Source organism: Ptychodera flava, chromosome 8, assembly GCF_041260155.1.
Source record: "Ptychodera flava strain L36383 chromosome 8, AS_Pfla_20210202, whole genome shotgun sequence".
In the NCBI taxonomy this organism is placed as follows: Eukaryota; Metazoa; Hemichordata; class Enteropneusta; family Ptychoderidae; genus Ptychodera; species Ptychodera flava.
Genome location: NC_091935.1, coordinates 35,528,145 through 35,553,634, shown reverse-complemented (window position 1 = coordinate 35,553,634; position 25,490 = coordinate 35,528,145). Strand labels below are relative to the sequence as shown.

Genomic DNA, 25,490 nt, shown 5'->3' with positions numbered 1-25,490 from the left:
CTCCTTTCCTCTGTTATAAAGTATATTCTTCAATAGTGCCACTTGTTACCTTTTCAGGTGTTCATGACTTAAGTGAAAAAAAATCCCATAGCCAAATGAGGAGACGAAAATCATCATTCACGTAACAAACGACTCGGTGTACTACTGTTTCTTTAATAAACTGAGGAATTAGAAAAGATCATATACCCACCTACCGTCTGCAGTTTCAGAGAAGAATAGTTGAATCAGATAATCAAAGCCATGGAACCGAACTTTGGTGATCTATTTTTGTCTGAGTATTCGTTGTGTGATCGTGAACATTCTGCGTTCGTTTCCAGTATTATTAAAATTGCCGTTTGTTTCCCATTTAAATATTAAAAGGGAACATGAGATAAGGAGAAAGGAGATACCGCAAGTGTTTAATTAAGGTTGTCTGCGCCTCTAAATGACAGACTCAAACTTTTGATCAAACTTTCTTTAAGCAAACTTTCAATGCACAGCTATTTTCCTTTTACAATAAGGGGTCCTGTAACACGCACCTTGTGATAACGTTAATGGTGGACAAGTCTTGTGCTGTGCAAACTTACTTAATGTGGATTTCTATTAGTTAACTGGGCAGTTAAATTTGATGTGTATTATTTCGCATCGATAATTTCACGGTAACGTACAAGCAATGTAAAATTGCACAATATGTAAATGACATTGTACAAGTCTATTCTTAGTCGGTGTAATTGAACGTCGAAAAATCGCTGAGAAATGCTCGATAAGTGTGATATGTAAACATTTTTCATGTTGCTAGCTGTTTCATGTACTTGCTGTATAACGCACTGTACCGTCATATTCATTAAAGATAAAATAAAATGTCATCCTCGTCCGTGTTCCTAAATCAATGTTTTTCAAGATCAATCGACACACACAAAACAGACCATTACCAAAAACGTGAAGCGAACAGGAGTAAGACAAGGGCATGAACAAATTTCATGGAAGATATATGTAGTAGACGTTGTCATATGTTTCGAAAAGATATGAGATGAGCGAATCTTGCTCAGACATTCGAAAGAAGCATATCTGCATCTAGACTGGAAGATCCGTCGCTCGAGGGCGCTCTCTACCCCCCCTCCCCCGTAAGAGGAGGGGAGCGTAGGGAGTGTCCTCGAGCGACGGATCTTTCAGTCTAATCTGCATCTACATTCAGTGATAAATAAATGGCGTTTCAGGATCTCTAAATAGTTTATTTTACTCGCTGTCTAGTCACTCGTGCTGATTTATTTCTTCTCAATTCAGAAGGAAAAATAATTTATATTTGACGAAAATGATCGCTTCGTCTGTTGAAGCAATCATGCAGCGCTCAGAGTTGGGACTACTGTATGCTACTGTATGCACGACCAGATTTCATATCTCGAAGCTATTTAAGGTGGAGTACTACGAATTACGTCAAAATTAGGTTGTGGTGTCATTTTCTTGAAACTTTGCACAAACATTCTTGGAAGTTGTGCAAGTGCAAAAATGAAATAAAAAATGGAGGTCACCACGCTCGTTTCCATGGAAACGGACGTTAAAATATCGTCGTTAGAAATAAATAAAAATCATAAGAAAGCAATTATAAAACGCTTAGCAAATGAGTTAATTTTAATAAATACCAAGACTTAAGATCCATATCTATCGAATGTATAGTTTTCATGATGTTTGCAAACAAATTATAACATAAGTATCGATTACAAAATGACGATATCGCAATTATATCACTACATAATTTTCGAACATTCTTCCTGTCGTTTTGAATGGTGTCATTTTGACCAAACTTGGCGAAAAAAATCCTGACATAATACCATTTAGTTTACACTTTTAATAAAAGGGTGTCACAACGCTACTTTTTACAATATCTCCAGGTGAATGGGTAATATGCGCCATGTAAATGGGAGAGAAATGTTAATTTTTCGCTCATATTGAATAAAAACCAGCTTCCTAGGGGGTCAAAATATGACAAGGTTATAGGTCACATGTATTTCTAAGAGACTGGGTCAAAAAATTAGGTAAAATCGCAATTTCAACAATTACAGGTGATGTTAAATACATGCGCTACAAAATAACCTATTTGCGGCAGGCTGGAGTTAAATTTGCGCAGAAACGTTCTAAAGCGTGTGCGCGTCCGAATTCGTCGCACTTTACCTTAAATGCCCGATGAAAAGCTCTCGAGACTGGACTTGTTCTGTAATATCATACCCAGGAAAATATGACGAAAGATAGTTCCAATTTACAACCAGCTTCTGACGTTGCCTGTCAGATTGTTTTGAGTTGTGCATCAACGCTTGATTAATGTACTGAGGGGCAAAATCCAACTAACCAAAACGTTTCTTTTGAAATCAGTTATGCCAATGAAGAAAACGAACGTGTTCTAAACATGCTAAAAGGGTACTAGTATGCATGACTATTGAGCGCCATCAAAGTTGACAATGCGCCTATTTTGTCGGAATCTGATTATAAGCTACAGGAAAAGGAATTCACAGTCTGAAGATCTAGAAATAATACTCAAACACCAATGACGACGACGACGACGACGACGATTTCAATCGAACACTATTCATTTGCTTGCTGTTCGTTTTTCTGTTCAAGCAAGCTCTTGAAATTGAAGAGGGCAAATCATTATGGAATTGGCCTTGATGTGCTCGTCATCATTGTTGTTATGATTATGATCGTTGTGCAATTGATGGTTAGACTTATAGAAACAAAGATAAAGGACGGAACATATTGCATGCAGCAAGGGTATTCCTGTTGTACGTTAAAGCACAGACAAATAGTATAGACTGTCTATGTTTCTCTGTGGTTAAGGTAGAACTATGATGTGCCCGGGAAGAGATATTCGGACTCTCAAACTTTTACAGTTCTTTTCTGATCTACCACTTGTGGGGGTTCATTTTAAAGCTCATGGTGTAAGAAAACTTTTCATTGGCTTAGTTTTTCAAAATTCGAAAATTTTATGTTTCTCCATAGAATTAACACAGGGATGACGGCCATTTTGAATTTTAAATACCGGTAAATCTTGGGTTATTTGTTTCTCTAGTACCAAAATTTACACGGTGACCCCTATTTTTGTTCTTGATTTTTAAAGAGAATGGTTGAAGGATTCATTGAGGAAAGTTTGAGCAAAAGTTGAAGTCTTTCACTTTCGAGGCGCGAACCACCTTAAGCTTGAAAGCATTTCAAATTGTGTGTCTCAGAGGCTCGATTGATCCGAATATTTCTAGATTTCGATTCTAGACATGTTTTGTCACCGACATGCGCCTGAGAAGGTTTTGGTAGAATGTGCTGAGGGTGACCAATTTTCTAATATCAAATTCTAAGGGTTGCATCCTAACGAAAAAGCACTCGCTGACAATAATCGGTTGATTATATCTAAAAATTACGTGCATAAGTGTGTTTTCAACTATGTGTGACGACGCCACGCTGGCATTCTCTCATAAAGTCTGCTCAAAGGTGTTCCGTGAAATCAGGATCAAGATAACTATGGTGATGGCCCGGTAACATTCTAGAGGCAGAGTACAATATTAATCCTTTTGTAGATGTCGGCAGTCCTTTTTACGATACAGTAGGCGTGAAAAATTGTACCGACACATACTTTGATTACATGGTTGGCGGTATTCTAGCTGCTCCATAGGTATTGACGAACCCCGACACGCGTTATTGATCTGCCAAAATATTGTCTTTCACAAACAAGATGTCTTGGAAATCACAGAAGAAATTTCTTAAGAGTTTGCTCGGTGACATATGAAAATATCCTTCGCAATTACCTTTGACGCCCAAGGCTAGTCTGCTTAGCTTTTGTATCTCATGAATTGCTATAAGCTATGATGCTTGGAAATTACATTTGATATTGGAATTAGTCAAAATTTTTAAATTTCATCTCTGGGCGAAACTAAAACATTAAGTTTCGGAAACGTTCAAGGCTCTTTTTCTTTCAGAAAAATACTAACATACATACATATAGGTCCTGCTTGTTCATCAAGCGAGGTATAGATGCAAAGGAGCCAAAACATCATGTATGGTGTATGCTGATTTTTGAAGGAGACGATTTAACAGCATTGTCAAATGACGTCTTCTTTCCATTTCCGCTTGGCTTACGTCATTATGTTTCCACTGTGTAGCAGAGTATGAGTACAGTTTGGCTATTCCCTTACTTCACAACGCCTCTGCATTCCCAGGCTCTCAATGTTTTCATCTAACGAGGCTCGCTGAATTTTTAAAATTTGCTTTTCGGATGCTCAAACTATGGAGAAACTCATCGTGATACATCAGAAACGTGTTGGTAAAATGAAATAGGAATTCTATATCTTCGCAACGTTTGTGGTATACAGTTGAGTAAAATTCCCTATATATCACAATCACCAAACTGCTAAGACAATACATGTAAGCTGCAAATTGTGTACTATTATACCTAAATCTGCATATCAGCTGTGTTTCAGACCAATGCATACAGCTATGAAATTCGTTCAACTTTTCGGATTATGTCAGAAGCATTATTTCTTAGGAACTGTTCCAGGTACTGATCAGACCTTGTTCAAGTTTTTAGGAAATCTGCATAATGGTTAAACTACATGTATCTCCAGTGTTGTCTGGGCGTTAATGCCCCACATCGACGATCGGTAGCAACACCTACATACTGAGCAGAATTAGATCGCAAGAGAACGTCACTTGCCAAGATGTCGTTATTTGTCGCATAATACCATAATTTTCGTGCGTAACGAATACATGTAAGAAGAAAGTCTTCGGTGACAATGGATCAGTTTGAAATCTGTAAGGTGTGTACGCCAACTCACCCTGAAATCATTCAAGAATTACCAAAACTTTCATGTAACTGTGACGATTTTGTTCTAAAAGTACGCGATAGAAATCGTCTTCTATTTAAGGTACGTACATCTTTCTAAATCGTGAAAGTTGCCACATGAAACATATGAACGTCACTTAATCTGTGAAATCATAGTCACGGTAGAGTGCGTCGTGGCCGGACAGATACTTGGACACTCAAAATCTTACAATACTATTTTGATTATCCATTTGCGTCTTATTTTGAAGTTTTTGGAATAACTGAAGCTTTTAATTTACTGGCGTATTTTTTGAAGGTCGAAAATTTTATTTTCCCCGTAGGGTTAACACACGGATAGCGACCATTTTGGATTTCAAATGTAGATAATAGGTAACTCAATTATCTTGTACCAAATTTTGACCGGTGACCCCCGATTTTTATTCATTATTTTAAAAGAAAATGGTCAAAAGTTTCCTTAAGGAAAGTTTGAGCGAAATTTATACTATGTCAATTTGGAGGCGCTAACTGCCTTAATATACTGCTAAAACTTATCCAACAAAAACCATGGCTGGAGTAGCTGTGAATTTATGTAGGCTTTATCAAATCCATTTGAATACGAACATTGATTTTTTTAACCGATTTTGATTTTCAAATGTCGAAAAATGCCCGTTTTATTCCCTGGCAGCCTATTGATCGCCTTGTTTTTGAATATAATGAGAACACAAATAATCGGCAAAACTGTTGATGCGTTTGTCCTATGACAGGCAGGCTGTACACCCTATACACTCTGTCGTATATAGTACAGTGCAACGTCGTCGCCTTGTCGACTCAGAAGAGCGGTGAATTTCGTATGGCTCAGATCTAAACACGCTCAGCGTCATTATTTACAAACTGTTGCGTTTCAAAACCTTTGCTTCGATGACGTATTTACAGAAGTGTTGTTTTACTTCGTTCTCTTCTTTTTTACGTCGACGCAGAACATCATTGGATAAATCATCGCAAGTTGGCTTTTTATGTTCAATGAGGTTTAATTGATAACAGTAATTGAGGGTTACAGTGCTTGTGATAAGGGTGTACCAGTACAGTTCTCAATTATCAGTATTGTAGCATTTTAATCCATTGACGACAATATGTCTCTGGTTTATCTTTCTGCATAGCAGTCTCGTATTCTAGACGTCACTTATGTTTAGCTTGTAACAAATGTACATTGCAACTGATGATTTCTTAGTCATTTTCATTGCATTAATAAATCGTTTTGCTAAAAGTATGAAATGATTATACGTAACTGGAGCACTAAGTCTTGTTTCTCCAAAAAGTACACCGACGGTAAGGGCTAAGTCTCCGTACAAGAAAAAAAGAATCTTTGTATAAATTATGAAACTCGTCCGAGAGGGTGCCAGAGAATTTACAAAAATTAAAATAAAAGGTCCGTAGGCCATGAATGGCTTGATTGTTCTCTTCTAGCCGTGCAACCATTGAAAAGATTTTTTGATGGGAAGTGAAAAAATCTTATCCTTTTCCATTTTTATCTTGTCGTGAACTATGTATTTCGACGGATATGCCAACAACAAGTTTTACAGAACTGTAAGTGACAGAAAGAGTCAAAGTAACTTTTTTATAGAGCTGTTATCCCCAAATAGGTCTAGTCGTGTTCAAAGTGATTTACAAAACTTGAAGGATTTGTTTTAGATCTTGAAGTACACGCCTTAATAACATTAGCATGTCAACTTCCATACGCAGTACTGGTCCAGAAATATTGCCTCAGTCATCGAATTGACGATCGCTGTTCGACTATTAAACGTAACCCTGGAAGATGGCTTTCCGCAAAAATTGCTGACTCTGGCGTTGCTAAGACTTCCGTATTTGTCTTCGAAAACCCGGCGACGACATGTACACACTCATACACTCTCACATATGTGAGCTATTGAAATGAGATAATGAAATGTTGAGGGTACTGCAGGAACGGTCACCGTGTTAAGAATTGATAGTTAGGCTTGTACTGAAGTTTGATTGTTAATCTCTTCAGTACGAGTCGTCTGACTAGAAATACAGCCCTTGTCATTTGAGTTCGGAGTTTCAGTGTTTGGCACACACACACGGATTTCTTTACTGTGGAGTACAAGCTGTTTTACTCGAACACATCTGACTTCAAAGGAGGTGGCAAATGCTGATCAGTCAATAGAGAGAGACCCACGCCATACTTGAAACAACCGACGTACAGGAAACGACAGCAAGTTGTTCTTGTTACCGATTAATAAGCTGTGTAATCATCTAAAACTGTTGTCATTTTTCACAGTCACCTGTAACCATGGTAATTATTCCTCGGTAATGCAATTCTCTGAGTATGGAATTTTCTTCCGACATCACAAATCCCCTCGTGCCCGTGTAGGTGGACCTGTTTTCGTAGTAATGGTGAATTATCCTGCGCCCTCTAGAGTCAACGTCGAATGGCCAAAATCCATACATTGTGATTTTGTCACAAAACAGGGTGGCAACTGTGAAAATTAAAAATCCTTCGCTAGTGCCGTCTGTCTTTCTCCAAAACCTGTAAAGGATATATGCATATAGTTCCTTAAACATTGCATGGTTGAGATAAGAAGCCCTTATGATGATATATTTAAAATCGTAGACCACCCGGTATGACATGCCGCACGCGACATGCCGACGCACACAGGTGGTTTACATGAATTCACCAGTGAGTTCTCATCTTACAACGAGAAACGATTCTTTTTCCTAGAGCCCCTTAACCTCATTTGTCAGATCAAAATAAAAGATGAGAAAAATACCTCAGGTAAACAAGAGAGAAAATTGAACTGCAGGCTAGTCAACTCAGCCTTTCAGAAAATACTTCCTACTTTTTAAGTTTAAAAGTTGTTACTATTCATAGTTGGAGATTTTTAAGTTATTGTTCTGAAAGTCTATTCAAAGTATTCATACACCACATAACCCATCCATCTTTTAACGAACTGCGTCTACTTCCATGGAATAATTTCAAAACTTTGCACGAAAATAACTGCTGAACGTGATTGGAACTAAACTGGGAAAATAGATGACAGTAACTATGAGAAAAGTGTAGTGAAATCGAAATTGTTACAGCTGAAATTTTACAAAATGATGGCATAGTGTGGAAAGGGGAAACGTTGTTTTCATTAAACAAATCAACTTAAACACATAGATTATTGTTTATCCCTTAAATCGAATTCATTTATATTACAAACGTTTTATTGTTTTATTATGTGAAAATATTTCAAATAAAAGAGACAAAATGCATAAATGTATTTAATTAATGACTTTTTGTCGGGGCACTTTTGAAATAATCCTCCCTTTTTCGTGAATTTGGAACTTTATTAATAAGCACTAAATGTACTCCGGGTATATTTGAAATGACCCTGACTGACTACACTGTAAATCGACCGAAATACTTCATTTCGGTTTAGGCAAAGTAATAATCGAGATTAGTACTATATTTCAGTAAGTAGGAAAATATAGACAAGTTCACAAAATTTCATTCAAATATAAATATTGTCATATATTTTTAACAATATTGCATTTGATACTGTCATGATATTATTCTTACTCATAACGTTTGCACAACCTACATTTTGAACTGAATGCAATTTTACTGTAAAGATGGTAAGTAAATATGATGTAATATTAAACACATTTCATAAATTCTTGAGAAGTTGTACTGATCCAATTATCCCAATGTAGTTCCAATCATATTGCAGCCGGTAATTATACAGCAAATACCTATTTACAATGCGAGACCAGATCGGTACCAGTGAGTAGGCAAGTGTGTAATTCAGGTTCATAACGCGTTTGTAGTTTTTCATCCGCATGAGATCTTTCTTGGCAAAATGCATGAGATATATCTTCTCGGTGATGTTGTATCCAAACCACACAATAGAGTTGTTGATCGATTTCAGAGAATGGAATAATTTCTCGTTCCTCTTCTTCTGAACTTCATCATCCGGGTTCGACAGATAGCGACGCACACGGTGCATGACGATGTTGTTGACCGCCGTCAAGTTTGTCCTCCCACCGACATCTTTCTCAAAGCCGGCGGTAGGTGCGAGGTTTATCCGCATGACGAAGTCATGGCCGTCGATCTCCCTTCCGCAGCGACTGTTCAGCAGAATGCCGCTAGCTCCGACAATTGCGCATGACTTTTGGCGACCAATCGTCCGAAAGTATTGATTATACTTTCTTCGACTGCGATCCGGTATCTCCTTTCGCGTGCTAAACTGACGACAGCAATATTCTAAAGTCACATCGAGATTGTCTTTGAAAATGGTCATTGTTGATTTCAGATCTATTTCTCTGCTAAGGACTTCTCTGTGGAAGAAATGAACAAACATACCAAGCTTAGGATTCTTAACTGTATACGCATATTGACTGGCTGTGAGGGTAACAGCATAAGCTTACTTTTGTTGCGCGAGGGCCTTGATCCAAAGCATGCAGTCTGTTTCACCAGGCCGTAGACCGAGGGAAACATTACTGTTTTCTGCGACTCTCTAGCCCGAGAGAAAACAAACTTATGCTGTTACTCAAATATGGTCAGTCAATATGTGTTTTAACCACACCTCATCAAATTTTCGAACCCAAGAGACGAGACGTTCCTCAGCTAGCATCACTCGTCTTGGTCGCAGACGACACAACTATCTACTTGACGCGTTTCAGAATATGCGCACGCACAAACGGCACTTTCAAACTTCACGAGTCAAGTATTTTTCGAACCGATAACCGAAACTGTAGTCTGATAACTCATTCTTTGAATGTATCAGCATCAACTGAAAATAATGCATGCCACGTGACCGTAAATTAACGAATCACAACAGAGAGTTTGGACGACGCGTGTCACACTGTTAAGGAAATCAAGATGATTTCAAAAATACGTTGTCATTTTCTTGATACATTCTGTTTACTTTCTCATCAAAACTTTGCTCTTTACCATTGAAAGTACATTGCCGTATACAGTATTGCTTACCTGATGCCTTTTAAGCTTGTGACATTTTGTAGAGCAGACGGGCAGACTAGACATGGTGGAAAGTGACATCGAGATGTTGATGGTGAAATTTCAACCGAACTGAAATCAATACAAATGAAGAAAGAAAGTTTAAGTCTGCCAATAAGACTAACCGATTGCTGCCTATACTCACTGAAACAAGTAAGCAAAATATATCAAATTATGCTAACTATCAAACTGACTGACTGACTGACATCCATAGATAAATGATGAATAAATAAATAAATAAATAAATAATAAATAAATAAATAAATAAATAAATAAATAATAAATAAATAAATAAATAAATAAATAAATAAATAAATAAATAAATAAATAAATAATGAAAGTGGACAGCATTTCTACATAATTTTAAGAACAGGACGAGAAATGGTATTCACAAAAAGAATAAAGGTACTGGCAACATACTGACCTTCAAATTCATAAAAAAATAATTAACTTAATAAATGTTTATCTTGACGAATCTAAACTTAATCATCAAAAAGTAGAACAGAATTATTAAAGGATCAACTCTGTTAAAACACAGGTGTTTTTCGCTTTCAATGGCGGTTCGCTTAGGACATTTATTAAAACTGGCGGTTAGTTAAATATACTTACCTGGCCACGACTGTCGCGGGGCTACTTCGTCAGATTATGTAATCTCTATTTCCCTTTCTCAAATTGATACCTAGCGAGTCATAAGCAATGCACCATAGTCATGTTATATCACCCCTTCAGCATTTGAGGTAGAAGAATGGGCCTAGAGGGGTCTGGATGTGTCGTGTACATTCAACATGAAATATTAAACGTACCTTGAGCTGTTGTCTGTTCCATGCACACACGGGTGTCTTGAGTATGTCGGTACCTTACTGGCAAGCCATATTGTAAAACCGAACTCGGTGATCCCCCTGTGGAAGTACAGGACAGAACTCAGACAACTGACGACAATTAATGACACAAATAGCCGACGGAGCTGTTTTACCCTATCCATCTTCTTGACGATTCCATACCAGGAGGGGAAAGTTTAGCAGAAGAGTCTGTATAATATCATATGCGTTCACTAAACCATAGATTGCGTTCTCGTTCAGCTAACGACATATATAGTGTTAAAATCCACGACCTCGACCTCATAATGACATTGAAGGAATCGGCCGGGCATTTGGCACCATTCTCCAATTTCACTAGGGCATCTCTAGCTCGCATCGAAAATTCTCGAAGTCGCGATCGTCAAAGACAAGAGTTACAACGAAAGGCTCAAGGAAAACTCATAGCCGAACTTGCTGCACATTGCCCGACGTCGTGTTGACATTAGACGAGAGAAGAGGCCGTAGTTACCCGACGTCAACAAAGGGAAAACCAATATCGTTCTGTATTCATTCTACTTAAAAATGTGCACACTAACACAGGATTACGTAACACTGCTCGGGAAGACAAGGACAGCGAGACTATACCTGTAAATGAAAGACAATTGGTCATTTTGAGTAATGATTACTGAGCGTTGATGACGCTTGGTGGCAAAATACATTCGAAAATGCGAGTTTCGATTCATCGGCTATCGGACCGAAGAGCTTTATTCAAAACAATTCAGATTCAAAATAATTCACCTCGCACAGCCATAGGAATTCAACTTGAAGCATGGTTTCATTTGATCACGGTCGCTGACATGACAGTGAAAAGTCGGTAGACGCTCCATAATTTAAATGAGGGCGCTATTGAATGACTTACGCATATTGTCCTGGTCACGATTGAACATGCTATATGCTTTACATTAAACTTTGCGAGTCGAATATGATCAACCAGTGATCGCAGTGCACCTAAAAAAGCACGCGCCTCGGGGACAGATATTCGGACTCTCAAATGCTTACAATTCTTTTCTGATGTTGTATTGTCTGTTGGGGTTGTAACATCTCAAAGCAAGAGAAACCTAGGCTTGATAAAATCATAAAGAAAGTGGAAACAATCATCGGAAATTCACAGCGACAAGTTGACCTTATCTACCATGACCGACTTGATAAGAAATTAACCCTAACTCTGACCGATGAGACTCATCCTCTACATCACGACTTGGTCGATAAACGCATTGTTAGAAGTGGCAGACTTAGGCCACCGGTAGCCCGTACCCAGCGTTACGCAAACTCTTTTATTCCACAAGCTATCAGTCTTTTTAACGCAAATTTTAATCGTGGAAATTAACGGCCATGTTCATTTTGTCTCTGTTTTCGCTTTCATGGTCTTGTGTTTTTTTGTGCTTTTTTGAATTTATTTTTGTATCGTTCGTCAAGCAGGCATTCAAATTGCCCTTTTAGCGATTTAATAAAGTTTTTAAAATAAAGTTTTATCTTATGTACCACTTGTGGGGGCTCATTTTAAAGCTGTTGGAGAAAGAAAATTAACACAGGGATAGCGGCCATTTTGAATTTCAAATATCGCAAAATGTTAGGTAATTTGTTTCGCTTGTTCCAAACTTTGCACGGTGACCCCCGATGTTTTATTGGTGATTTGGTAAGTGAATCGTTGAAAGTTTCATTTTGGAAAGCTTGAGCAAAAGTGTAAGTCTTTCACTTTCGAGGCGCATAGGCCTACTACCTTAAAGCAAACAGGTGAAGTCAGTGAAAAGGTGTTCGCGAACAGATTTTCATCGGGCGGGCAAATTTAGAAACTAATCAGCGGACGGGGAAAAATCAATTTTTACCATGTGCGGGGAAGGAATTTAGGTTTTTAGAGTGCATGGGGAGACAATTCTGGTACCGCCGGGAAAATAGGTACAGAGAAGGGAATGCCGTGGTCGATAAAACTGTACTTCAGAAAAGTTTATAGTAACTTAATAAAAGGGAGCAATGTCCAAAGGTTGAAATGATAAGTGTAGCAGTCCGGTAGCTTTACACTGAACACGGACATGTTTATATTACATCCATGCGCTGAACGAACGCGCTCTAGGTGATAGACAAATAGCTGCATAAATGTGGGAATATGTGTATCTAGCGGTGCTTGTGAATGCAGCTTAATGAAATCAATATTGATGTTTTACTAGTATTGCTTGGACAAGAGGTAGATAAATTATGTACCCGACAGCCTAAATATATCTTTCCATGAGGCCCTGATTATCCTCAATACAGAAAATGGTGGCAAACTATGAAAACAGTTAGACAAATATGCCCAGAATGAAAAGGGAAATGCCATAAGAATGATCGGATAAGAAACGTATTCTCATTTGAAAAAACCCATTTCTCAATACGAGGTGTATAGTTGTAAAGAACAGACCGATGATTGGAGTTATTACCAGCTGATATACTTTTGTAAAGAGGACTTTAAATAGTCGTGTTTGACGCCTGAGAATCGGTCATTTCACATATGCAGCAATCATAGGGGTGAGCTCAGATTTCGTGGAGGGACAGTGGTTCAGAGCATCCCATCGTGTTTTCTCTTCAAACTAGCGGTCGGTACTCTGGGTGACTGCGAGAGGGCGTCACGTACACTCTGGTCGGCATTCAGTATGTCTGATTATCAAATTCAACCTCGTTCCATCAGTAGTGTCTTTAAAAATGATATCCAAACGCGTTACAAGCGAAAGTGAGTTGTAAATGCTTGCCTGCTTCCATAGGCAGACTTTCAGAAAAGCTAGGTGTCCGGAGAGCCGGCCAATTTTTCATCGACTGTTTTTATTGGAACATACATTCTATCGTTTGTGCAACATGATGACGCAACGCAATATGCTTTCTTGAAAATTCATAATTACCATTCGCTGACTTTCTTGTCATGTCAAGGGACCTTCGCTGGCTTTGTTTTATTCCGGATGTGTTATAACTTAGGTCAAGACTATAATCTAGATTGCTCAGTGGGTACTCGGAGAATTTGGTGGTACCAGACGGTTGCCAAACAGACAGACAGACATGCAGACAGACAGACAGACAGACATACAAACAAGAGGCAAGAAGTCAGGCATGCAGACAGACGGACGAAAACACAGCTTTCGGTGCTCACAGTACCGGTAGTTTTGTAAACTCGAACCAAAACGATTTACAGAAACTGATCTTGATTTCCAAGAGGAGTGTACCAGCTTTGCGCCGTAATGAAGATGTGATACAAATATTGATCACTGATGATGATGATGATGATGATGATGATACAAAAATTGATCATTGATGATGATGCTTATATAGACTAGAAGTGTCAGCCTGAGACCGACGCTCAATGATTATTATCATTTTGCTGCACCATGACCTATCGAACTTCGAACAAAACCAATAATTTCTGGGAAATGTTTTATGAAATTAGAAGAGACAAGACATATAATAAATACGAGGAGTTGCCTCTTCTAGACAATTGTACTTATAATTAAATGATAATATGGACATAAATGTTTTATTGTGTACGCTTTTACAGCCATTATAATAATTTGTTTTTAATTCGGCGTTGAAATTGTCAACAACACGATGTGCTGAAAGCAAAAGTCATATTTTGCAAGAAAGTGCGTTCAAATCCGATATCCATGTATTGTACAAACTATTTCTATAGTCCTTAAACAAGCAAAGCACTCAGAAAATATAACGGGCAGTTTTTATTTTCGGAAATCTGTGCGCGAACGGTGAGCTATTAAAGGAAATTGAAGGTCCATGGCTTTGTATAAGTCTGCAAAGATATACAGCTCCGTGACGTAGATTTGAAATTCCATAGCGATGCAAACACACGGGTAGATGATTAGAAGGAGTATAGCACGTCAACGATGTCAAACCTTTCGGCGAATGTCTTAACATTCTGCAAATGAACAAAAGACAACATTTCAGAGTTCTATTTGGATCACTGTAATAATCCTAGGAACAAATTTGGAGAATGATTTAAATCGTTATTTTCATCACATTGCAAGTGGTCTCTGGATTGTACAACGTAAGAGCGAGTTCAAGACCGAACACTGACAATTTATGTCGAAGTATCACAGGAACTAGGAATATACTGTAACGTTAACAAGCACTGAGAGACCTGGGTAAAATGTAAGATTCGAAAATTCAAACAGCGTAACATCAGGAAAACATTTTTGAACCGGATAAACGTACGTATTTGCCACTTTAGGGCGGCTTCAATAATTACGGAGTGGATAAGCTGGGGGAAAGGGGTAGGGTCAGTTTTTACAAACCTGCCCTTGAGGAGAGTCACATTTTGCAAACTTAGACTTACGGGAGGGCGTTGTTTACAGAATAAAGCTGTTCGCAATAAACGGGATTGTAGTAGTTGTCCCATAGTCCATTGTACCTCTTGGGTTTAATTAATGAATGTGTTTACTATACATGGCACAGATGACACTAGCAATGTGTGTGTAAATCTGTCCATCTATCCATACCCCAAGTTGGAGCTAGTAAAGGCTCATGCACATGCATGGCGTTAGCCACCTCGCATATCTAATTTCAAATAGCAATGTACTCAGCTCGACTAGAGAGGAACGATTGAAAGGATATGCTGGAAACTTTTATCAAATTTCATTCAAAATGCCAATTTCCCTGACCCAAAAACAGCTAAATTAGTGCATTTATATATGTTTCGCAATAGATGTGATTGAAACTGACTAGATTAGAGTGGTTAGGTTTGCGTATATGCAAAACATATATGATATTCATTGGAATTTCACCAAAAAATGTCCCATACATGTACGCCTACGGTGAATCTGATATCACTTTTTCTAAAACAAACCTAGCTATAACTGTGCATTTATATATGCTTCATTATTGATATGAATGTACTTGACTAGATTAGAGTGGTACGAGGGCACATATATAAGCAGAAAATATGATTTTGGAAATTCACACAAAAATGTTGGTTAACTACAACATGGGGATGCAAGGCGCATACAATAAAACATGTTGAATGTTCTTAATAAGGGTGAATTATGAATAGTAGCTTTTTGGTAAGAGTAAGACTTAGTATGTTTAAAATATGAACAACAAGGTCAAATTCAAAAGAATAAGGAAATAATAAAGGTATAAATGAGGGGTTTTAATATAGGGTAAACATGGAAGTTCATGGGGGTGGCGAAGCAGTTCTGGTATATTAAAGGTCATGTAGTACATGCGTTTCAAGTTTCCAACTTTGGAACGGGCGAGGATCATGCGTTAAAAAACTGGAAAAAGGAAAGTCAAATTTTAGAAAGGGTACAGGGGAAAGGTCAAATTTTAGAAAGGGTACGGGGGGAAGGTCAAATTTTATATGATGGAACATCCCCCTTGCAATTACTGAATGCTCCAAAACTACCTTCATATTCACAAACGTATGCCATCTTCGTTGGCGTACCGCCGATGTTGTCCCATTTGTAACCCATGTCTCTCCTTCAAAAAATGACAACAATTGCAGGAACAGTTAATCACTCCTATAAGAGCAAGAATAAAGAAGGTTAGAAACATGTTTTATGAATAATTCAGATATTTTGCTGACTTTCGACTGGCAATATGACAACCTCCTTGCTCAGTGATAAAGGCCGCGTTCAAAAAAAATGGTGAGGGGGGGGGGCTGGAGGAATTCAGGGTGGGATTCGAAAATTTTTGGGGTACTCGAGGGGGGACTTGAAAGTTTTGCTGTGCCTATAGGGGGGGGGGGACCTGAAAATATTTTGACTCCCAACATTTTGATGTCGTCCAATGATTCTAATGTTAGTAATAATTAAACAAAATCTAGAACCGTTTTGTCACATTTTATGTCTTTAATCTCGAAAAAATCTAAAAATCTATGAATGCCATTAAATTTTCGTAAAACAAGTTGGCCTTGTAATGGGGCAGGAGCTGCAACTGTTGATAATTTTTCAATATTTCTATGCAATGTATCAAACACAGTTTCTTGGTGTCTCTCTACAGCATGCTGAAAAACACAATATTCAGTTTGTCAACAAAGCCAGTTTGTCTAAATATTGGTGATAATTGAATGATACAAATGCACAGTACATGTAGGCTGTGTTGGCAAGCTGAATACTGGACAGTTCAACATGCTATTGGGAGTAGAACAAGAACGCAGTTGTATAAACTGAACAAAAATATTGTCAAAATAAAAAGTTGATACAACTACTGCCCTGCTACTACATATTGGGAGTGACAGTGATCACGGTCCCTCCACAAAAGAGGGACGGTGCAGTCATATATGTAGCTCTGACTCTGATGTAGTTTAAGAAGAGTTTTGGTCATAGGACACTCAATTGACAGTGAAACATACATCTACTTGTACACAAGATCCAGCCAGAGAGCAACACATTGAAGACTAGGGGACTAACAGTTACTATGGATTTCTGAATTCTGGCATATGAGAACAATAAAATATTAGAGAAAAAAGATGGGGGTCACTATACTTGATCTTATACAAATGTATGAGGAAAAGTCAGTTTTTCTAAAATCACTTAAAATCAATATAAAACCATTCATTTCAAGTTCAAGCAGTGAATGAAATTTTCACATCTAATTGTAATAACACAAAAGTAAAACTTTGAACAGTAAAGACTCTAATTTAAATGGAAAAATGTGTGACTAAATGGAATCATTTATTTTTTATCAAATTTGCCATTATTACACCCAAAATTTCTGAGATTAAAACATTAATTTCATGGAATATTTTAACCTTCCAGTATTGTCAATTTTATAAAACATAAGTGGCATCTAAGTTGTATATGTCTTGTACTTTTGAAAAAAAAATTTGGTAGGTCACTATGCTCATTTTGTCACAATTTGGTTAAACGTAGCTAGGAATACACAATTTTCATACTCTCTCATGATTGTCATTTTGTGTGCTTTTCAGCTGGCGCCATTGAACTGGCCAGAGTTGGATAAACTCAAGTAGGCTTAGACTGAGAAGTCCAAAAAGTCCACTGATGCATTTAAAAATGAATCAATTTAAGAGGTAGTCTTGAACATCTGCGTGCAGAACGACACATTACATGTTTCTTTTTACTCTGCGTGCATTCCTAATAAATATGCGGCTATATGGTAATATGGGGAGGGGGACTTGAAAATTTTTGAGGGTATTTAGGGGAGGACTTGACAATTTTTGAGGGTATTGAGGGGGAGATCTGAAAAAAATAAGATTTCAATCGCGATTCCTCCAGCCCCCCCCCCCTCACCATTTTTTTTGAACGCGGCCTAAAAAGTGACACTCGATAGCAGCTACAATACATTATCAGTTGTTGCAGTGAATCGATGTCCTTTGTTGGTCATCGTGTTCATCCTTTCTTCTGGAAAAAGAGTTTTCACATGAAAAGTATAGTGACGTCCTCTATATTTCTCCGAGGATACGGAAAAATAATTGCCGTACCCACTTTGCAACTGACCTTGACCGTTCCCCGGATCGGTTTTCAGCTTGTGTTTCAAGTTGCTGATGGGTTCGGATGTGCTTAACGGTGGCGTTGCACTTAAGCAACTTACTTTGTTTAAAGCAATATTTCTCATCAAAGATCACATGAAAATCTCCTCACACTACATATTTTACAAAAGCAGAGACTCAAAAGTTTAGTATTGTAGCAATAATACGCTGGAAGGATGAAGGAGTGTATATTTGGGGTAGAAAACCTTAAGGTAGTATGCGCCTCGAAAATGAAAGACTTAAACTTTTGCTCAAACTTTCCTCAAGGAATCTTTCAACCATTCTCTTTCAAAAATACAAATCAGGAGTCACCGTGCAAATTTTGGTACTGGAGAAAGAAAATACCTAATATTTACCGATATTAGAAATTCAAAATTGTCGCCATCCCTATCTTAACTCAATGGAGAAAAGTAAAATGTTCGACTTTTGAAAAACTAAGACCGTGAAAATTTTTTATACACCAAGAGCTTTAACATGAACCCCCACAAGTAGTAGATTAGAAAAGAATTGTAAACGTTTAAGAGTCCAAATATCTGTCCCCGAGGCGCGTTCTACCTTAATGTTTGTACCAATAATGAAAATAATTTTTTTTAAATGTTTAAAGCGGGAAAGGAACCCAGGTAATATAATGATCCGCCTAAATTTGCGTAAATTTACACTTCTTTCTCACCATCGTACTACTACTTGTCACGCCAATAGGTGAATCCAACCAATATTTTATAATCTTGAGTTAACAAATTAATGTAGTTGAGTGAATCTTTGCAAAGTAGTGATTTTCAGCACAATACGTTGTATTATCCGCAACGCCACTTCAAATAAAGCCCCAGACTATCTATAGGAATATTTAAAGTTTCTCCAATGTATTGGTTAAAAACCTACTGCATGTTTACCAACAGCGGACAATTCCCTTATAAAACAGCACTGATAACACCATAGACCGTAACAAAAAGATATAGGATCTATGGTAACACCTTATCCGTACGCTTCCTTTGCGTAAAACAGTACTAGTGTAATAACTTGCATAATTAAACAGAGACGTGCCTGGTTAAACTCTTCAACATATGAGAGTATGGTTAATAGCCTTTTGGCAAATAGTATAACGGTATTTATTGGCTACATACATACATGTTCTAATGATTGACTAGGAAACCGAAATTTGAAATTGAAATTGAAATTGAGTGGGCATAGCCAAGCCCGCCCTTGTACAAGTACAAAACAAAACGCATACGTATGTATATATGTGTAACTTTAACCAATAGTACATACCAGAGCTGAACGCAGTTGTAACCTATGCCAGCACTTGGTTCGCCTGGCACCCAGTTCTGATAACTGCTCTCCTCTAAAAACTGTCCGTTAGATACCCACTTATAGTTCTCAGGAACACTGGTTTGCTCTGTCTCCGCATGTAATCCCACCCAAATATTACCGTGGTAATTCAGAGACATGGTTAGGTCAAGAACGCATCTTTGGGTGACTGCATTTTCCACACTCCAGAGACTCCCTCCCTTGTCAGTACACCTGTCCCTTGCATCGTACCAGTCCAAAGCGTTTCTGAAAAATTCAAAACGCTTACAGCGCACAATGGCGTGTGGCTTCATTCCTGCAGCTTGGTGAAATGAAAAAAAGAAATATAGAAATCATTAATTCCTAGTGAACTTATTCAAGTCCTTGTCTTAAATAATTCATGTGTCACGCTACAATATTAATGTATCCCCTCAAAACTTGGAATTAATCGTCCCCTTGATTTTCTCCACCCGAATCAATATTTAAACATTCTGACTTTCAGAAACACATCTATTGAAAGGAAGGAAATTACTTCCTAGTTTTGCTCCTGGAGCTTCATTTGGAGATGAGGGACATTATAAGTCTCCTTTTACAACAACAAGGGCAGCAAGAAGAAGAAGAAGAGGAGCTGCAGCAACGACATCTCGCTGAAAATCACTGAAAAATCGAGAGCAACGTTCACTTAACCTGCATAAAAAATTATCACGAATGAATAATGTTTCGCCGAAAGCTGTAAAAGCTCGAGTAAAGTACATGTATGCCGCCTCTACTTGCAGTATTAAGTAGTGTCGATCAACGGGGACATGCGCACGGCAGGCGGCACTGTCAGCGTTAGACCTTGGATTAAACCTCCTCCTCTATACTGCAGTTATAAAGTGCGAAAATACGACGATGTTTTGTGTTAGAGAATTTGTTTTACCTTCAAGACTTTCTATATGTTCTGAATTATGATCACAAGAAATACACCACGTAGTTTATCACAAGTCTAATTGTATCAGCAAACACCGGATGGACATTCGATTCGCAAGGCTTATTAAGAATAATGAGAGAGGTTGTTGTCATTTGTCTAAAAGGGTATTTTATGAACTTGTTTTTAAGTAAAGTTTTATTTCCGCAAATATATAAAGAACGATGAGAACGTTTAATTGTTTTAAAACGTATTTGATGGGCTTGCTTTAAACTATGAATTAATGACCACTTAATTCGTATTACTCAAACGTGATGTTTTTGTCGAGCTTTCTGTTGTTGTCAGGCTGTTTTTTGTTGCTGTGCTCTGTTCGAGAGAGCGTTATTTACAAACTTGTTGATTTCTTTTTAGCTGTACTGTCCCTCTCAAAACTAACAAACAACCTCCTTGTATTTCTAAGCAACATTCTAAGGGATTACATGACCTACAGATACGTATAGCTCTTCATTGATTTGTATAAATTGGCGACGTGGTTCAATCACAGTCGCTCACAATTTAGGGTTGTGGCTTAATTACACTCCTTGTCATGTTTTTGTATATCTGTATGAAGGACTCAGAGTCAAGTTAAGGTAAAACGCGCCTCGGGTACGGATAGTCGGACTCTCAGATTTCTACAATTCATTTTTGATCTACCACTTGTAGGGGCTCATTTTAAAGATCTTGGAGAAAGAGAAACTTTCATCGTCTTAGTTTATCCAAAATCCAAAATTTAATTTTCCCCATAGAGATAACACAGGAATGGCGGCCATTTTGAATTCCAAATACGCAAAAATGTTGGGTAATTAGTTTCGCTAGTTCCAAACTTTGCACAGTAACCCCCGATTTTTTTGTTGATTTGATAAGGGAATGGTTGAAAGTAGCATCTAGGAAAGTTTGAGCAAAAGTGTAAGTCTTTCACTTTCGAGGCGCATACTACCTTAATTATACACCTTGTCATGTTTTTGCATTATCTATATGAAGGACACAGTTCCCATCGTTTGATGTTATTCCATGTCTTCATTTTGTCACCAAGGTTATGCAGAGCAAGGACTATGTAAAACCATATAAATAGATAGTAGCAAAAGACTGTCACTATTCATTCGATACTGAAACTTTTACCTTCCACTAACTGGCAAATCAACTTGCAACTTTTACCATCATCTTGCAGTTCGTAGTCTGGACGGCAAGAACAGGCTCCCTGAGTGCAGATATGTTCACATCCTCCGTTGTCGATATCGCACGGATGAAACGCCGGGGTTGTTGACATGGAATGGCCTGCTGGAAGTTTATGAGGAAGGAGACAGTCGTAAGGGTGCGGTCATCGATCGGAAACAATGCTATTCTGCATGTTAGATCACATTTAAAGATGAGTAAACGTACGTATGGTTCATGACTAAAGAGCCCCTTTTTGTCGGAGATTTCTGAAGCAGAAAAGAAACCGATGTCGAGAAAATGTAACTTCCACTTTTCATATATCAAATATTCTAAACATTATTTCAGTTTCAGTTTTAAGGCAGTAGTGGAACATCCCTTCCACAAGGATATGAAAATTTCTTCTCCTGTACACCCATCTCCCCATTTTTCAGACTCGTTTCCACTACATTAACTCTTTATTAGCCTCTGCTCGTTTCACGACTTTGCTCTCTCTGAAACAAACCAGAATCCTCTCAGAATACGCTCTGCTAGCCCATCATGTTAGTTTTTCAAAAGCTGCTCAGTGAAGAGAAAAATATATTTACCCGCCCGCTGATAACAACATTTGCCCCGCCCTACAACCACTACTACGATTTTCAATAAATGCCCACTTTCCATCAAATTAACTATTTGCTGACATATGTTTTGTAAATTGTAGTTCATTTTTCATATCATCATTTGTATTATCGTGGACTTTCAAGTTGTTATTGTTCAATATAGGGTCAGAGTTCATGTAACATTATTGGGTCTGACTATAACGTCCGGGCAAAAATGACTCATATGATAATAGTTAAAGGATATTTGCCTAACCTATTCTTGCTCCTACTTCCGCCACAGTTGTCAGCCGAGGAAAGTCCTCGCTTGGTTCAGGTGTTTTTTCCAATGTATTTGAATTCACTAGACATTTAGTCAACGAAGCAGCTGTAGCGATGAAAGCAAAGCCACCGATCAGACCCAGGGATGCAAGAATTAATAGGAACTTTTTCCTTCTTTTTCGTCTCCTCTCCTCCTCTTCGTCTTTCTGAAAAAAAAGACAAGTAAAGTCAACTTTGTTTGCATTCACGTGTGTACAACCGGCGTCCGATGCTAAACATTGTAACGACTATTAATTTCATGTAAGTTTGTCAGTCTGATTAATATCTGAAAACTGACTTGGTGATTGCCCCCCCCCCCCCGTATATTACAAAATGAAATCGAACATTCATCGGTGATAATGACCAGTTCTTATCACCGAGGTGGATATTTCAAGCTCATTGTCATTTTGCTGAAAATAATACCGTTTTAATGACAGTACTTTTAATGTGTCAGAAGGTCAGCATTAAAGAGATAGTAAGTACTCTGTGAATACTTGTAACCTCGAGCGAAAATTGTGTGACATGCGAGAGTCGAATATTAATTTATCGTATTATAAGTTTGACAAATGAGAACGACCCGAACGTTTGTTTATTGTTTGAATTACTTTCATTTCGTAATCAGACCATGTAATCAACACATTAAATTACATCAGAGATAAAAATACATTAAATCCATCTTCTTTGCCATCAAGTGTGAAGACAACTTAGAAAGGACAGCTTGTAATGTCGGGGCACCTTTGAAGAGTTTGCTCATTAAAAACATTTTAAAGAGGAAGTGTGGAACATTATAAAACCTCAGTCTACTCCTGAAAATCTCTACTCACAATTACACAAAGTCACCTTAGAAAGGCACAATTATTGCTATAGCGATGGGACAACGATCATGGTTGTTGAAGGAGATTCAACACTCGAGATGTCGCGGAGCACGCCAACCATACAAATCGGTAAAGTAAGTTTGTTTTAGATGGCATGGCATCATAGCATATTACCTGCCTGTTCTGTATCGTATCGTTGTCAGTTGGATCTTGTACGAATTCGGGATGTACAGTTGCTTCCATTGTCCCGCTGTTTTTCCATCTGCCGATTTTCTTTGTGCGGTAAGAAGTTTAAGACCCGTGTATGAGCTGCGCTGGAAAACATCAAATTAAATCGACTGCGCAGTCATGAATAAAACAAATTCATTGTTTTATATCAACAATTCAACACTCATATCAATAGACATCACATCTTGCGAGAGAAAACGCCCACGACGACGTAAGCCTTTGGAAAATGAGTATTTGCTACTAGCCATTGGGTTTTCCGATGGAATGAAGAGCGGGAGATTCAATAATTGATTTGGGGAGTGCCAGGACAAATATATTACAAACACAGCTCTAAGCATGCTAAGGGTGCTGAAGTCAAAATTGAAAAAAAGCATAGTTTCCTGGGAACAACGCCAGAAGAACAAAATAACCCTGACAAAGTGTCGTATTGTCAAAATAGTTCGCTTTCCGTGGGTTTTCTGAGGGTTAAATCCTCAAAATTATTGAAGAGCAGGCGAACTCTTTTGGCGAGATATGCCAGACTTCAAACAAACTCGGCTGAGTGCTCACGTATTTATATTGAGAAGTCGTAGTATTGATAAAATACCAAACATCAACCATACCGCCTATACGGAGAGGTATCGTGTGGGCAGAGACGAGAGAGGAGAGATATACAATGGTTTTTTGTTGGTGGCTTGTACCTCGACGATGTAAGTTTTTACGCTTCTGGGTAAAGAAAATGACAGGTATACACGGTACTGTCTGATCCACCAGAATTCATCACTACCTGTGAGCTGACCATGAATTATTCAGAACCAGGCTGTAATGGACTGTATGGAGGAATGCGACACAGCCTTAGAACCTCAAGAGACGATAGACAGTACACTTTTCTTCCGTAACTGTGAGGCATATGCTGCAGCGGAACTATTTGTTTGCTCATGCATTCTATTTATGCACTTATTCATCCACGCAATTCAGTCTTTCTGTTCGTATTTACATTACTGTTATATTCAATGCAGACTACATTTTTGTGAATGTGTGCATATTTCTGATATGTAGACGTCAGCGAAACACGGAAAGTTCGAGTAAACTAGAGAGGGAACAGATGCCAAAATTTGATCATTATGAGCAATGCTTCCTGCAATGCCTTGACATGTGCACAGAACAAACGCATTGTAGGTCAGCTGTAAGAATCGTACAACTGGAGGTAGATTTTAAGGTAATATGCACCTCAAAAGTGAAAGACTTAAACTTTTGCTCTAACTTTCCTCAAGGAATCTTTCAATCATTCTCTTTCAAAATCAAGAATAAAAATAGGGGGTCACCGTGCAAATTTTGGTACTAGAGAAACAAATTACCCAAGATTTACCGATATTGGAAATTCAAAATGGCCGCCATCCCTGTGTTAACTCTATGGAGAAAAATAAAAAAATTCGAATTTCGAAAAACTAAGCCGGTGAAAAGTTTTCTTTCACCAAGAGCTTTACAATGAACCCCCACATGTGGTATATCAGAAGAGAATTGTAAAAGTTTGAGAGTCCGAATGTCTGTCCCCGAGGTGCGTTCTACCTTAATGCGCACGATAATAAGGAGCAAAAGGAAAAAAAAGATTTACTCGACAAAGATCGCACGTCTGCATTTTGTGCGCCATTTTTATGTGGTGGAGCAAAAGCAGGGCATAGTGTACAGTAGGGTATTCACCACTCCACACCACAAACTAATAGTACAAATAAACTATGAATCATGGAATATGTTGTGTTTCATTCATTTTAACCATCTTGACCTGATGGTGAAATATGAACTTGGCAGGAAAAGGGTTAATAATGGGGGATATGTTCAACTGTGTGTGTTTAGTCATATTCGAGAGATGACGGTAAATTGTAAAGCAATGGGAATAAAAAAATGTACACAGTATTTTCATAGAAAATGTAGACAAAAAACCAAGTCATGGACTGTAAGGATAACAGTACAGTAACAAGGTTATTGAAATTAATGGACCATAAAGATGACTTCTGAAAATATTAGCAAAACAAAGGGGCGTAGAGGAGAAAACGATCACTGCATGAACATTACAATAAAC

The 25,490-nt window shown here is 38.0% G+C and overlaps 1 protein-coding gene across 2 annotated transcripts; it reads right to left on the bottom strand.

The window, feature by feature from the left end:
- Positions 1-5,770: 5,770 nt before the first annotated feature.
- On the bottom strand, positions 5,771-11,147 carry LOC139139171 (CMP-N-acetylneuraminate-poly-alpha-2,8-sialyltransferase-like). Of its 2 annotated transcripts, none has more exons than XM_070707979.1 (4): positions 10,598-11,147; positions 9,768-9,866; positions 8,531-9,115; positions 5,771-7,325 (listed from the first exon to the last, which is right to left on the bottom strand). In XM_070707979.1, exons 1-4 carry the CDS (start codon positions 10,774-10,776, stop codon positions 7,064-7,066), a joined length of 1,125 nt encoding a protein of 374 aa, XP_070564080.1. In that variant the 5' UTR covers positions 10,777-11,147; the 3' UTR covers positions 5,771-7,063. The 2 variants fall into 2 exon arrangements, with proteins under 2 accessions (XP_070564080.1, XP_070564082.1); XM_070707981.1 differs by having other exon boundaries at positions 8,539-9,115.
- Between the last annotated feature and the right edge of the window lie 14,343 nt (positions 11,148-25,490).

Excerpts from the sequence above, each read along its gene's own strand:
- LOC139139171 (XM_070707979.1), bottom strand. The coding sequence starts at position 10,776 with ATGGATAGGGTAAAACAGCTCCGTCGGCTATTTGTGTCATTAATTGTC. Across the intron at positions 9,867-10,597 it reads GGAACAGACAACAGCTCAAG|TTCGGTTGAAATTTCACCAT; the intron begins GTACGTTTAATA and ends TATTGATTTCAG. Across the intron at positions 9,116-9,767 it reads ACAAGCTTAAAAGGCATCAG|AGAAGTCCTTAGCAGAGAAA; the intron begins GTAAGCAATACT and ends TTTCTTCCACAG.